The following is a 15747-nucleotide window of genomic DNA, read 5'->3' as shown; positions in this document are numbered from 1 at the left end:
CCGACAATTTGCAGTAATTTTATTAATAAAAGTAAAGTTTATTAATTTCTGTTACAAAAAATATACGTTTTGCTTACAAGAAAATATTGGAAGAAACCAAACTTAACTTCAACCAGATGCAGTGTTCAAGAATGTATCGATTGGTAACGATTGCAGATCCGTCCGGAATACAGCTTGCAGCTTTGTTGTAAGAGCAAACGCTGAAAAGTACTCGCATTATCAGTTAATCTTTTTTTTACGTAGAAGTGACTCGGTTAATCTAGTTATGCGTACGGCGTTTTGTTGCTTTTTGTCGCCTGCCGTACACTCGCAGTGCCAGTGATGAGTTGGACAATAGCGCCGCGCCGTTCGTTGCCGTTCCCGCGTCAGCATTGCTAGGGCATTGGAATTCGCGTCATTTGTGTTGCTGTTAGTGAATTAATTAATTCTTTCAACGTGAAATTTCACTCCATGCCAGTGGGCGGTCGTTGTTCTTTTGTAAGTCAGTGAAAAAGAAACAACCCATACGTGATTGTTCTATTCGCAGGTGCGCTTGGTTTGTGTTTGTTTTATTGCTATTAGAGAAAGTGACGATTGTGCAAGCGTGCAAGGCATGGTAGATTTACCGGCCCCGAATAGTTTTGTTTGTATTTTGGATACGCATCGAAATAACAGTCGGTGAACAGTGAAGTGAGCAGCAACAGCATCTCGAAGGTTGCATACGCATACTCTGCATAGCTGAAACACACAGCACAGCAGGCGCAGGATGGCACATCATCAAGGGCAAGAAGTCGGCGTACAGGATTTTGTACTGCTGGACGCTGTTACGCAGGACAAATTCATGGACAATCTGAAGCGAAGGTATGTTTTCATATAAATAAACCGCAGATGGGTGTGGGTGTGATACTTAAAAATAGAAATGGAATGCAGAGAAGATGTCTCTAAATCCAGTAGCACTGAAACTTTAACACGCTTAAAGAGACTGTGAAGAAGACTGACCAAGGGTACAAAGCAAAAATCATGACCTTATCGAAAAAAAAGGTTGATTTTAATAGTAAAATTATAAATTTGACAGCAAAACCATTAAATTTAAATGTTTTCTTTGGTTCTGAGAACAGTTAAATTGAAATCGTCTTTTGAAGCCGCCTATGTACAAGCTGTTTCCCATTTTAATGAAACACCGGAAGTGAAAGGATTGCCTTGATCAACCCAATAAGGTGCTGTTTGAAGTAATCTTCAAACGTGCGTTTTTATCGACTCCAATGTGAAGATGCAAGATGTTTGTTTGGATGGATTGATGGTGATTTATAGGCAAAAAGTTAATCGAACACAAAAAGTTAGGTCCCACAAACACCACGCGGCCATGGTGTATAATTATTTATAAAATGTGTCATCTTTCTACCGTGTATGACTAACAAACCGGCCCTATTTGCATATGGCGTGTAGAGCATCGCCGCCCGTGCAATGCTTTTAAAAAACAACAACAGCACATTAGTCATCGATTATTGCAACCAGCGGCAATCACGTCATCACCGTGCAGTTAAACGCCGATTGAATTGACCAAGACGTTTCCCACAGCAACGAGGTTACGAATAAGTTGCCCTTTTGCTGAAAAATAAAACCACTTGCACTGCAAATCACACACATACACACCCGTATGCACAAATACAAATACCGATAAGGTGGCACGCTCGGGGATGTTTGGAAGTTTGAATCGCACAACACCCCGCATGGTCGATTGGGGGTGTTGATAAGAATACTTGAGGAAGTTTTCTTTTGGCCTTCGTGTTTCGCAAATAGACTACAAGTTAAGTGTGAGCAGCGCGAGCTCACAGAAATAAAACTAAAAGAAAGTAAACGCAAAGATCCGTTATGTAATAATCCATTCAACAGCTGTTGCGATTGGGCATTCCAGCGATTGGTCTGAATGTGTGAATCATGGGTGAAAAATGGGATAAAACAGAATCACATATGTATTAGGCTCGAGTAGAGCTCCACTCGCACACGCGGGTTTTATTTTATGTTTTCCAAAATGGTACAATCTTTCCACTGCTTACACACAAATAAAACCCCGCGGTGCGCCTTCACGTTGGCCAAGCGCACGGACCGTTTGAAGAACGCAAGTAAACACGGGCGCTGCTGGAGGATCCATCCTTTGCAACCGCGAACGCGATAGCACGGCGCAACCCGCTGACCGTCCGTTGCAACGTTTGAAGCACACGATGAGCGTTTTCTGACAAAACAATAAAAATATACAGTACACAAAAAACCCCTCCGAAGGAGTTGGGTGCGGATGGGAGTCGGTCGGATGTGGAGGGCAAGAAAACGTGCGGTACTTGAAGTTATTGCAGGATGTTTACCCTTTCAATCGGTGCCAGCTCCAGTATCTTTTTAGCACACCGATTACTCTTTATCATGTGGCCGTTTAATACTAGCAAGATAGCCATGGACAAGCGAACCTACCTAGCCTTCTTTGATTGTTCGATTGGTCTGAAAGCTCTCATCGTTAAACCTAACGGCGCCGGTTGGTGTTTGGAAGGTTTAGAGCTATGGGAGATAACCCATGGCAAAATTCAACCGATTATTGATGATTTATATGTCAATGTTTAGTAACAAATAAATAATTTAATAAATAAATAAGTAAATAAATAAATAAATAATTGTTCCATGCATTGATGAATAATTAATTTCATTCGAATTTACGGATCCATTCTCTATAATGAACCTTTCATGATTCATCATACAAAACCAATAAATGATGTACTGTAAATTGGTCTATTGTCTTGCTTACTCACAAAACTCCAAATATCAAATATATCAGCAAAGCTGAACCGTGGATCGACAAGCGTGGTGCTGTAAAATCGAAAGACATTCCACCGTTGCGTGGTCGAGGGGAATCTTATCATTGGCCGCCCTGCAGATTACACGTGTGATTTGGCAATTGTATGACACAATGCGCGGAATTTGGTGTGGGTAAAGACATCAATATATTTTTTTTAGTACGATATTGATAATGATACGGTTTATGATTGATTGGAATGAACTGCTGACTGTGTATAAACACACAATGTTTCTTCAATCTGTGCCGCTGCTCGTTCAAGTCGCAAGTCGTTGAAGCTTCTCCATTCATTGGTACAAAAGCACGTATGACCAAGGTCTTAGCTGCGAGGCCTGACGACGACGAAGGTGGTGGCGATGATGTCAGCTATACAGACGCCGTCTACGGCGACCTGTGGTGGTGGTGGCGGCAGAGCGCTGACGCTTCGCGGCACAGGGTGTTGTAAAGTTGCTATCCATTTCTGCGTTCTGCCCATATCCCCATCATGTGTACGGCCTTCTTAAGCACCGTGGATTTTGTGCCATTGGTGGTAGTAAGACCACGGCTCTAGCGCGGCACGCGCTTCCTCACATATATAGGCCGAATGGTGACCCCCATCGTGTGTGTCCCCTGGTAAGCGCTGTGGCCATATGTTGCAGACCAATCCATGGGGTTATATGTATGCGAGCGTATTGGTGAACCAAGGTGGAGGGCTCATTCTACGAAAACCTTTTACATTAAGCTTGTAACGCTGCTTTGTATGTGTGACAATCGCCGACAATGATGTACACATGTGTATGGGTCGTAAAACAACTTGAGAAGGTGTGATTAGGATACAATTTTAGCCTTTTTTGTTAGATTCATTGGAAAGCATCATGAACTATTGACTATTAGCTTCACTTTTTTGGACAGCAAAACAAACGACATTTAAATAATTATAAACTCGATGAAGAAACAAAAAAGCCCATTCAATTATTCAATATAAAGCTGTTGGAGACTCGAAAATGCATATGTAATAGCTGTGATGCCACTAAATATTTTTTTACATTTTATCTCAACAATATCTGCAATATGGGTCCGATTCCGCACAGCTGTCATATGCACGGCTTAACACGGATTAGAATGGGCCATGTATTGAAATCTCAAATAAAACTCCTTGCTTCGTCTTCAGGATGGATTAGTGCAGAAAATCAAAATCTGCAAATGAAAAGTATACAACAAAATTTAACAGAAAATTAACACACGTTTTAAATGCACTAAAACAAAAAAAACTTCTTAAAAACGTGACGTTTACAGGGTTTCTCTAGCCAGTTCAATACCATAAACAAACAATTCAATCCCGTAAAATACATTTCAACAATAACTATGGAGACTCGAATGATCTCTCATTGATTGCTTTGTGTACGTTCGACAAACATTTGACAATGTTGAATTGGGATTTTACGGATTGGAAATGAAGCTTACAGTGTTGAGTTGGGTAGAAAAAACCTCCTGTGTGCACATGCCTGTCATGTGTTCAAGCCCGGAATGAACCGAGATCCTCCAATACGTAGAATTGACTTATCTTTACTATGAGTAATCTATAAGTCAGGAAGGCCTTGACCGGTAACGGCTTTTGCGCCATAAAGAAGAAAAAGATGTAAGACCCTCTACGGGGCGTTGGAATGTAGAAAATAGAGTAGATGACCGCTAACTGGGTACTTTTTAACTGGAAGTTCTTGAATCTGTTCGTTCAAGTCAACGCCAATGAAAACAACCAATCTATCGAAACGTCATTTCAGTTAGCGTATATTGGTACGTCGAACTATACAAACATTAAATTCAATGTTTTGTTGTTCTTATTTCACCGAAAATCATTGACAACGGTGCAATTCTGGGAAAGAATTTAATATTTGATAAAATATTGTATAAGAGCCTAGACGATAGTGAATGTAAACTGATAACACCTGTAACTTATCGGTTGTTTTACGATACTTTTGGTAGCATACATTGCCTAGAAAACTTTGAAAAATATAGAAATTTGTTCAAATGATCGTGCGGCTGCTTGGAATTAGTACACTGCGGCTATAACCACACCCCTAAAAACTGGCAATGACTGGGTCAAACTTTGTCATTGATATTAAAATATCATAGATAAAAAAATATTTTTCACGAACATAAAGCCAGTACACGAGCTCGGTTACAAAAATACGATTTAAGGATAAGAAAACTCATTACAATTTTTACAATTCTTACACTGATCCTCACAAAATTTTGATATTAATTCGGTATACAATATTGAAAGAATAATTGTGATAAAGGAGGGTGTATGCAAAAAAATGGCAATTTCTTGATGTAAAATTTGTAAATAAATTTTGTGTCGCAATTTGAACAGCTTATAAGAAGCTCGTCAAAAATATTAAACAATTTCGACAAATGTATACCAATCAGGATTTTCGATGTAATAAAAGTTGCAGAGAATGCAACAAAACATACATTAATGAAAAAAGCTTACGAAATATAAGTAAAATCAACCTTCTACCGTAATTTATTTAATTGCGCTTATAGAAACTAGATGGTCAAAATAACGTAAGTTAGTTATTACTTTAGCTACATGCATGAAAAAAATAATTAAAAATGCGCTAAATTCCTATTTCTCCACAAACAAAAGCCCCATACCCACCGATATCAAATCTTTTAAAGATATAGAAAAAAACACGAAAACTAAGGGTGCGGTTAAACAAACTAGCCGCAGTGTATTACAATATAGCATGCACGGGAAATATAAAAACATTTATGAAAACATGTTGTTCTTTTTGATAAAATGATCCTGATTTTATGTGCTGTTAATTGATGTATGCTTCAAAACAATTGAAAACAAATTTGAATTGACTATTTTTAAGTAAAAAGTCTACGAAGGCCTCTGGATGATATTGCTCTTGAAAATAAAATTTAAGTTCAGTGATGCTTCCAGAGTTGGGATTCATAATTCCCAAACAACTCATGTAAAATAACAACTCATGTTTGCTAATTCAAATTAACTAGAAGGTAACTTCTAGTTAGCTCAACAGCTATTTTCTCAGAATCTTTATGCGTAAATATCTGTACTAAACTGTATTTTTGTTGGTGCTGATGATAATTTAAATAAATGTTTGTCAATGAAATAGATATATCATTACATCTCATGATGTCATGATGTATGCTATGTATTGTGAGTAATCGATGTCGGCTTGTCTTGTGTCGTATGTGTGCTATATTGACAGCGGTTAAACCGAAGGAGTTAAGATGAACAATAACTACGATGTGGATTAAATGAAACGAACTTTTGATGATCGTTCCTCATGTATTGAACGTTTGGTTTTAATTTTACATTGTATATATTAATTTAAAATCAATTCACTTCCCTTCTGAATTAAATTCACTTCAATGATCGTAAGAAACATTGGAGAATCTTTCAGATATCTGCCGCAGCCCCGCAGACCGTAAAATTACTCTAGTCTGCCGCTTTTCTTGAGTTTGTCAACCCCGGCTCTATTCAATTACCAATGAAATTTTAGCGGTAAAGTAAAAATGAAAGAGAAGGGATTTGAAAGAAGACAGACATTTGATTTGATGAACTCTGAAATAAATTTATAGATATATTTTGATACATTTTGTCGAGTTAGATAGCAAAGTTTTTTCATACATGGTTTTACTTTTAGTCTACATAGGAGATAGCAAATTGCTACTTTGTAATTGTGTTGGAAACTTGCCAGTGTTAGACAATATTAGTATATGCTATTGCATTTTGGCGTTCAATACAATGTTTCATTCTACCATTTCGATAATTGGAGTGCATAGTTTGCCGATCAATAATATTAATCCTTTTAATCGGGTGTAATGAATAAAGATTGGTTTGTATTAGAACGTATTCAACGCGGAAACGCGCTGCAGAAATAATGGATTCAACAAAGTGAATAAATATGAACGTATGCTGGACATCGATTTGGTGTTTTAATTGCATTTTTTCATATTTTTGGACAAACATGTTTCACACTATCAGTTAGTAGAGAAAAAAAAGACAAATAAAATAGTGATATTCTTTTTTCTTTTGTTAATAAATGCAGAATAATTGTTAATAATTGAGTTTGGATGCGATGTAAGTTTAGTTGATGAATGTTACATAGCAACAACAAACGATCCTCGAGTTCGTTTTTTGCTATGTAAGTTTGTTCCACGATCCTCGAAAATCGAATTCAAACAGAAGCATCATCAACACGCTGAAATTTAATGCAATTGCAATGCAATGAGTACATATTCAACAGTTTATACGTTTCGATTGCCACAATAAACGATAGTTTTTTTTATTGTTGCATGGATAACAATTTAATTTACATCTACCTTGACACGGTCTTAAAATGCAGGCTCGCTAACGGACCAGTATGGATGGGACGAACAGAGCAAAGCTTTCATCGGTAAAAGTTGCGCAATGTGTTAGCAACCGTGATGAAGCGCTCATCACAGTACATTGCGCCATAAAGCCTAAACAACGCGAACGACGTCACAAGAGACCGCAGACTGTTTGTAATTTGTAATTAACCTCAACGGGTTCCGTTTTCCACCGTACGGTGCTGAGGTGCAGATGAGCACCGATGTTACAGCGGACCCGAACCGATGGGAGTGTATCATCTGTCTGCTTTCATAATCCATAATTGATAACAATTCAACGAAAGTGCGATAGATAATGTTCGCGGCCCACGGTGAAAGAGAAAGGTCAAATTTGTGCATTGATGATGAGCACGAGATGAAATTTTAAAACCGCCCAGTTTTGTTGTGTCTCTACATCCTTCCTTTTCCCGTTTGACGTCACTGGGTAGAGAGGGGACCCGTTTTGTGGGCTGTTGAGAGTGACTAACCGAGATATACTCCATTGGGCTGCAAAGGCACCGGAGGTGCCAAGACAGCCTTTTCCTTAAATGAGTCGGATGGGTCAGAAAATTCGCGGTTTTGTGTTGTTGATATGTACTATTGCTCTAGCAAGTAAGCAGTTCGATAATCAGTAGTTACATGTAATATGTTCTCCTCTGCTTTTCCTTTTCACAGGTTTCAGGCCGGCAAGATCTACACATACATCGGGGAGGTTTGCATCTCGGTGAACCCGTACCGCGAGATGAACATCTACGGGCCGGAGTACGTCAACCGATACAAGGGGCGAGAGCTGTTTGAAAATGCGCCCCACATCTTTGCCATTGCCGATGCTGCCTATCGGGTGCTGAAGCAGCGCAACAACGATACCTGCATCATGATTTCCGGCGAATCGGGTGCAGGCAAGACGGAGGCATCCAAAATCATCATGAAGTACATAGCGGCAGTTACGAATCAGGGAAAGCAGGGTGAAATTGAACGGTAAGCCGGCGGGGACCGGGATCGCATACCAGCACTCTCGATAGTAATGTTTTGCATTGCAAAACTGTTAACCTTCTCCTTCTGCTTAAATGCGCGTAGTTTTGGCTCTCTCATCATGATGATGGTTTACGTTGTGTGTTGTTATACATTGATGGAATTTAGGAGAGCTTTTTACTTCTTCCGAGTTCCGAGCTGCTAATGTGAAGCATTATAATTAAGTAATTTCTCGGCCGCGTAATGTTTATATGAAATTTCAAATTCAATTGCTCTTCTATGTTGTAATACCTCCTTGCGCATTTTTATCCTAGGAAGAATAGGCTTCATAACAAGGTTAAAATATGCTTTTAGTCCTTGTTGTAGGACCTTTAAAGCGTATGGTTTCGCCAGTCGCCGTTAATAAGCGGCAAATTGAAGGTTCCACAGTTAATTGAGTTGTTTTTAAACCACCCAGCAACTTTTTGTGAGTGAAAAGTTGTGCTTACATCACAGCGAAGACGACGCTCCTTAAATGATGGCAGGGACATGCGAAAAGCAATTCCTTATCGCATGGCACAACTTCGGAAGCACAACAAACCTATTTGAGTAATATGTGCGCGGAAAATGAGAGTGATACTTTGTAAAGTTTTAATCCTGCTTCCGGGTATGTTCACTTGTTTCGTTTGATGAGATGAAGCAGTTTCCTGTTTTAATTTCCCATATGTTTTTTTTTACTTGGATTGCTTCTATTAACAAAAAGGCTCCTTTTGCTTTCAACAACGAACACACATTACGATGCCAGTGAATGAAAAACTGTTTACACATTGTTGATTATTTGCCAATTATCGTTAGGCTTTTTTATTGAAAAAAAGCGTAGTTTATTCCAGCATGCCGCTAATTGGCGTGGCAAAATGCTAATTAAACTTTTTTTTCTCCCTCCCATTCTTTTCCATGATGGCTCGCACTTGCAATGTTTCTAGACTTTTGCGTAAAGTTGTTCCACTCAGTAACATTTGAAAGTTTATCGAAATTTGGAGCATGGCTTTATTCTTGGTTTATTCCGGCCGTGTTAAGCGTTAAGCGAGCATGAGCGGGAGTTAAATAAAAAGTTTCAACTGTTGGCCGCGCGAGAACTTTTGATACTTTCAATTTTACGCTCTTTGAACACTTCACAAAACAAATTCTGTCTTTATCGCAGCTGCGTGAATTGGAAAGCCGAGATTTATCAGCATAATGTACTGTTTGCAGAATGTTTCGTTATGGATTGTATTGAAAAGCAAAAAAGATAAACCATATGCTAACGAAAAGGCACAATGGAGGTACCTTCTGTGGTACGATAATTTTCCCCATTGTATTGCTTCATCCCACAAAAAAAAATCAAGTTCTTTGACTAAATCCGAAAAGAATCATTCTCAATCAGGAAAAATGAACAATCACGAGTTTGCATGAAATTTGAATGATTCATAAAAAACGCTGAAAATACTCAACACATCTAAAATGGTTCAACATTATTAAGAGTCCCGGTATTAATTTCGCACATTGTTGCACATTATTCGCTATTTGCAGGGTTAAGAACGTACTGATTAAGAGCAATGCAATTTTGGAGTGTTTTGGAAATGCGAAAACTAACCGCAACGACAATAGCAGCCGTTTTGGGAAATACATGGACATCGAGTTCGATTACAAAGGGGATCCGGTCGGTGGTATTATTACCAACTATTTGCTGGAAAAGTCCCGGGTCATTCAGCAGCAGAGTGGTGAACGAAACTTTCATTGCTTTTACCAGGTATGATTTATCGATACGAGACCAGCCAGCATGATTGGTTGGGCAATTCCTGCCAATATTAATTACAGAGATTCCATAATTGTGTGCCAAACAATCATAATAATATCCATGTACAATTGCAGCTTTTACGTGGCGGTGCTAACAATGAGCTGCAGCAGTACAATCTAGTAAGAGATCCGGCCGCTTATCATTACACAAATCAAGGAAGTACGGAAATCCTGTCGGAAAAATCAGACTATCGAGCGACGACCGGAGGTTTGCAGGCACTTGGATTTAGTGCGGAGGAGATTTCTATGGTATGGCGCACGGTGGCAGCAATTCTGCATTTAGGAAATATTGAATTTAAAAGTAAGCATGCCAATGAATTGTCGCATAGTTTGGGGGAAATTAATAAATGGAATTTGTGTTTTCTTTCTAACTTTCAATCATAGTGAAGGATGAAAAGATTACTATTGCTAACGGTAAGACGCTAGCAAACGTTGCCCAATTGCTGCAGGTGACGGCAGAGGAAATGCGTGCTGCCCTGACGGAGCGAGTGATTGCAGCGCGGGGCGAGATCATGACTAAAAGCCACGACACGAAGCAAGCCGAGTATGGGCGAGATGCACTTGCGAAAGCGATCTACGATCGTATGTTCACTTGGATCATACAACGCATCAACAAGGCCATCGTAGTCCCAGGCAGTACCACGCAGAAGCGGTACAATAAAGTGATCGGCGTGTTGGACATCTATGGGTTTGAAATATTTGACCGCAACAGCTTTGAGCAGTTTTGCATCAACTATTGCAACGAAAAACTGCAGCAGCTGTTCATTGAGCTGGTGTTAAAGCAGGAACAGGAAGAGTACAACCGGGAAGGAATTGAGTGGACCAATATTGAGTATTTCAACAATCAGGTATGTTCGCGTGCGTGTGCGCTTTCGAGCTCATGATTGTTAATTGGAATGTAAGGTTAATCGGGTATTCATTTTTTTCCTAGATCATTTGTGCCTTGGTAGAACAAGCTGACAAGGGTGTTATCGCAATCATGAACGAGGCGTGCTTGAATGTTGGCAAAATTACGGACGAAATGCTATTGGGCGACATGGACAAAAAGCTCTCCCATCATCCGCATTATAGCAGCCGCCAGCTGAAACCGATGGACAAGGAATTGCGCCACAAAGAAGACTTCCGCATAACGCATTACGCCGGCGATGTAATCTATTCGATTAGTGGGTTCATCGAGAAAAACCGCGACACTTTGTTCCAAGATTTCAAGCGTCTGCTTTACGGTTCGCATGACAAGGTGATCAGCTCGATGTGGCCCGAAGGTGCACAGGATATTGCGAAAACTACAAAGCGCCCGCTGACCGCAGGAACGCTGTTCCAGAAATCGATGGCAGAGCTGGTGGCCACACTTTTGCGCAAAGAGCCGCTGTACGTACGGTGCGTTAAGCCGAACGACATCAAGAGTCCGACCGTGTTCGATGATGTGCGTGTGGAGCACCAGGTCCGATACTTGGGCCTGTTGGAGAATGTGCGTGTACGAAGGGCCGGCTTTGTGCACCGTCAGCGGTACGACAAATTTCTGCTCCGCTACAAAATGATTTCCCAGTACACCTGGCCAAACTTCCGCGGTGGCAACGATCGGGACGGCGTGAAGGTGCTGATGAACGAGAAAAACTTTGGCCACGATGTGCGGTTTGGTAAGACGAAAATATTCATCCGTTCGCCGCAAACGCTGTTTGCGCTGGAGCAGCAACGGAACGACATGATACCGCACATCGTAACGCTGCTGCAGAAGCAGGTGCGCGGTTGGATCGCGCGCCAGAAGTACAAGAAGATGAAGGCGGCCCTGGTCATCATGCGCCACTATCGGAAGTACAAGCTGAAGAGCTACGTGCAGGATTTGGCCGTGCGGTTCCGCAATGCACGTACGCTGCGTGACTACGGCAAGGGTATACAGTGGCCCCAGCCTCCGCTTGTCGGTCGGCAAGCGGAACGGCAGCTGCGGATGCTGTACTCTCGCTGGCGCGCCGCAATGATCCTACGCAAGTATCCGCGGGAAGAGTGGCCCCAGCTGCGGCTGCAGATAATTGCTGCCAGTGCGTTCCGCAAACGGAGAAAGTGCTGGGGCCACGATCGCCGCTGGCTAGGCAACTACTTGTCCATTGTGGCCGAAAACAGTAACTACTCGTCGTACAATGCGAGCGTCCGTAATATAAAGAATGTGGACAACTTTGATACGATCGTGTTTTCGGCGTTTGTGAAAAAGTTTAACAAATGCAACAAATCGGCAGACCGTGCGATCATAGTGACGGACGGAACTATCTACAAACTGGACGGTCCGAAGAACAAATTCCGTAACATGAAGCGAACGGTTGCTATTAGAGAGGTAAGATCATCATCATGGGATCTTTGCACACAACATAAACTAACGATAAATTGATCTTTCCTCCAACAAGATCACATCGATCAGCGTTAGCCCGGGACGCGATCAGCTTGCAGTATTTCATTCACATCATAATAACGACCTGATCGTATCGTTGCAAGGCGAACATCAACCGTTGAAGGAAGATCGCATCGGAGAGTTGGTGGCACATGTCATTAGGCGATACTTTGCGTAAGATTACTCGCATTTTATTTTTGTATATCAGACGATAGAGAAGATTAACGTCCATTTTTTCATTCTCTGTGAATAATTTTAGCATCTGCCAGCAAGAACTACCAGTGAATGTGGCGTCAACGATTCCGCTGCGGCTAGGCAACAAATCTCGCTCTTTGAGTATCGAGGCTGCCGCCGGTCAAGATATGCCAGAATTTACCCATGCCGGTACATTCATCATCTTTAAAGTGCCTGCAGCATATGCCAGTGCCCAGGAAACGACCGAAACTTCGCCCAACACGTTACCACAGCGATACTAAATAGAATGATAAGAGAGAATAGAGTGGAGAGAGAGAGAGTGAAAAAAACAACCGACAAGCAGAAGTGCCATTAATTAATAGTGAAGCGACGATAATCCAGTATCCATCCTTTCCAAGTATTGACAACAGCATCAACTAAATTGACACACATATGTTTGTAATGGTGCATTCCACACATTTGACTTTGACGGCAACGAAAACGGATGAACCGATTGTGATATTGGAGTTGTGCTTGGTTACCGCGCTATGACTTTTACATGGATCATTGAACGGCATTTTGATGTTACTTATACCATACATACACAAACCACTCCGACAGCCGGCGGCAGGAAGGAAGTAAAGTGATCGAAGGAACAAATCAACGTTTGCGGGGCACCCATTTTCATGGCTTAACGTAGTTTTCAATTTTTAATCTTTTTTTGATTTTTAGCATGTAAGATGTTCTTAAAGAATGCTTAGGAAGCTGTATTTCGTTTTTTTACAACTATTGCTGTACTTATTAGCTTACAGGGCGGCACATACTTGGTCTGTGCTGTTTCTGCAGATACCGCAATTTGTGCCTTTTTAAAACGTTTCCAGAATGTTGGAATGGCAATAAAAATATAGCATTAAGTGATATGTATTTCCCCCCACGTCAATTAGAGATCCTTGAGCGTGTCTGATGCCGGAAGCGGATACATGTTTTTACACGAACCGACAAAAATAAATCATGATTTTAACAAAGCAGAATGTGGTTTTTGCTTATTGTGCGGAAATAATTTGCAATCGGCATTAAATATTACACCATTTATACAATAGTTCATACTTTTTAGAGTATGTTTATTACAAAATATACTTCATAACAACACAGTGGCAATGCGAACGATAATCATGCCCGTTGCAGCAACTCAATTAGTGCCGGTCGATCCGAAACCTCCCGCTCCACGCTCCGTATCGGTAAGCGTTGGAAGCTCTTCCAAATCCGGATAAGCTATTTTCTCGCAAATAAACTGTGCGATGCGATCACCTTTCTTAACTTCAAAGTTTGTCTCGGAATGATTGAACAGTACAACTCCGACGTTACCCCGGTAGTCCTCGTCGACGACACCGGCGCCCACATCGATGAAGTTTTTCACGGCCAAACCGGAACGTGGAGCTACCCGGCCATAGCATCCTTCCGGCACCTGGACCTGGATATCGGTCATCACGAGCTGTTTGCCCCGAGCAGGGACCGTGTAATCGTAAGCGCTGAAAACGATACGAAGAGTGGTTTCTCTCATTAGATCGATTGATGGGATGCGTTGTTGATCGTTTCATTACCTTCGGAGATCGTAGCCCGCTGCCTTGGCGGAACCTCTCGTTGGCGCAAAAGCGTTTTCGGTGAGTTTAGCAAACTTGAGCACGCACTTTTGTTCTGGCATTTTTGATTGGGAATGTACTGCTGCAGCGGTTGTAAAAATGAACTGGCGTGAAACACAGATGCGTGACTATTGGCGCGAAAGCAGTGGATTGGTTTGACAAGCTTGAAAAGCCACATAGTGCTACGACCGGACATTGTTGAGGAATGAAAAAAAAAATTACAAGGGTCATATCTCGATTGGTGCAAAATGTGTTCAAAACTCAAAACTTTAAAAAATACACAATAAAAAAATCATGTCAGTGTTTTTATAATAGTGATAAGTACGCCGGATTGAATGAAAACTGATTTAATGCATATTGACTCTATGACCAATTCCATGTACAATACGCAATCATAGTGCAATGCTCGAGTTTTTAAAGAAAACAACTGTACAATTTATGTTTTCAAGCAAAACTACACGATTGGCAAGATGTTTAAATTGGCCGTTCAGATTTGAATAGTCGAGTAGTTCAACGGGCAGACTATTCTTATGAAAATGCTATCATGTGTAGTTTAACCACCGACGGTTTAACTACGCGGAAAGTGCGCGTAAAAATGTATTTGTGTAATTTGGAGCACCGTAACTTGCATTTGCGCAATCTACTAAACGATGTTAACTAAGAGTATGAATTATAATTCCGAAGTTAATAAAAAGTTCCTTCCTTTCTGTTGTTTTATGTTTTTATAAACAAATCGATATTTTTGTTTTGTTTTACGAGAGCATTTTGAAACATACTTTATTTTTTCAATTGCAGTTGGAAAACGGTGCACCCTGCATTGTTGCAATGACACAATCGTTAAACAATTCGATATTCGAACAGCCAATGGCAATACTTCTTCTAAGAAATACTGAATATTTTTTGCCAGGCTAAAAGTATTAAATCAAAGAGCATAATGTTGATAATAAATATTAAGAAGGAAATTTCATCGTAATTATGAAAGGATATTTAATTAGTCCACATATTTTATTTTAATTGTTGTTGATTGTTGAGGAAATAATATATATTGTATCGCCTTTAAATCATCTATTATTTCTACTTTTATCATGTGAGCTTGGGATTATTCTTTTTGTTTGAAGTTAACTCATAGTTTCTCTTTCATATTCAGTGGGCTGCTGGCTTTTTTTTATTCGATCGATTACTCGGAATCGTATTCACCGACTGGTCCCTTTAATGATCGTGCATATGCAATACGGGTTGTCGGACAGCATTTGTGAATGTGATTTAAAAACGAACGTGTACGTCTTTTTGTTTGCTTGTTTTTTTATTTAATATAACACATGGAATTCTTCAAATTATCCTAATGATTTTCAGTTTTGTTTAATAACACATCTGGAGGTGTCTTTTATTTTGGAGATTCGCAAATCATGTGTCTGGTACGTTACCTACGTGTTATGTATGTAATATTTGACTGCAGTTTTGCTGTAGTAGTAGTGGATGTAGTAATAGTAGTAATAGTAGGTTTAAATTATTGGTTTTGTACATGCAGTTTATGTTAACTTTCCTCATTATTTTTTTATATTTTTCTTTTGGCATTGTCTCAT

The 15747-nt window shown here is 40.3% G+C and overlaps 2 protein-coding genes across 3 annotated transcripts; one reads left to right on the top strand and one right to left on the bottom strand.

The window, feature by feature from the left end:
- Positions 1–214: 214 nt before the first annotated feature.
- Positions 215–13555, top strand: LOC120955585 (unconventional myosin ID). Of its 2 annotated transcripts, XM_040376607.2 has the most exons (9): positions 215–408; positions 527–840; positions 7859–8161; positions 9704–9923; positions 10046–10271; positions 10355–10818; positions 10902–12296; positions 12367–12524; positions 12610–13555. In XM_040376607.2, the coding sequence occupies exons 2-9, from the start codon at positions 746–748 to the stop codon at positions 12824–12826; spliced, it is 3078 nt and encodes a 1025-aa protein (XP_040232541.2). In that variant the 5' UTR covers positions 215–408; positions 527–745; the 3' UTR covers positions 12827–13555. The 2 variants fall into 2 exon arrangements, with proteins under 2 accessions (XP_040232541.2, XP_040232540.2); XM_040376606.2 differs by having other exon boundaries at positions 215–840.
- Positions 13556–13628: 73 nt separating this feature from the next.
- LOC120955586 (deoxyuridine 5'-triphosphate nucleotidohydrolase) lies at positions 13629–14333 on the bottom strand. Its single transcript, XM_040376608.2, has 2 exons — positions 14126–14333; positions 13629–14053 (listed from the first exon to the last, which is right to left on the bottom strand). The coding sequence occupies exons 1-2, from the start codon at positions 14224–14226 to the stop codon at positions 13714–13716; spliced, it is 441 nt and encodes a 146-aa protein (XP_040232542.1). The 5' UTR covers positions 14227–14333; the 3' UTR covers positions 13629–13713.
- Positions 14334–15747: the final 1414 nt, after the last annotated feature.

Source organism: Anopheles coluzzii, chromosome 3 (genome assembly GCF_943734685.1).
Source record: "Anopheles coluzzii chromosome 3, AcolN3, whole genome shotgun sequence".
In the NCBI taxonomy this organism is placed as follows: Eukaryota; Metazoa; Arthropoda; class Insecta; order Diptera; family Culicidae; genus Anopheles; species Anopheles coluzzii.
The sequence above is the reverse complement of the archived record's forward strand: the minus strand, read 5'-3'. Positions and strand labels throughout refer to the sequence as shown.

What these genes read in the sequence shown, in the direction of transcription:
- LOC120955585 (XM_040376607.2), top strand. Translation starts at nt 746, where the DNA reads ATGGCACATCATCAAGGGCAAGAAGTCGGCGTACAGGATTTTGTACTG. An exon ending in AGGAAATATTGAATTTAAAA is followed by an intron (nt 10,272 to 10,354) that starts GTAAGCATGCCA and finishes TTTCAATCATAG; the next exon opens with TGAAGGATGAAAAGATTACT. An exon ending in TTGAGTATTTCAACAATCAG is followed by an intron (nt 10,819 to 10,901) that starts GTATGTTCGCGT and finishes TTTTTTTCCTAG; the next exon opens with ATCATTTGTGCCTTGGTAGA.
- LOC120955586 (XM_040376608.2), bottom strand. Translation starts at nt 14,226, where the DNA reads ATGCCAGAACAAAAGTGCGTGCTCAAGTTTGCTAAACTCACCGAAAAC. An exon ending in GCGGGCTACGATCTCCGAAG is followed by an intron (nt 14,054 to 14,125) that starts GTAATGAAACGA and finishes TATCGTTTTCAG; the next exon opens with CGCTTACGATTACACGGTCC.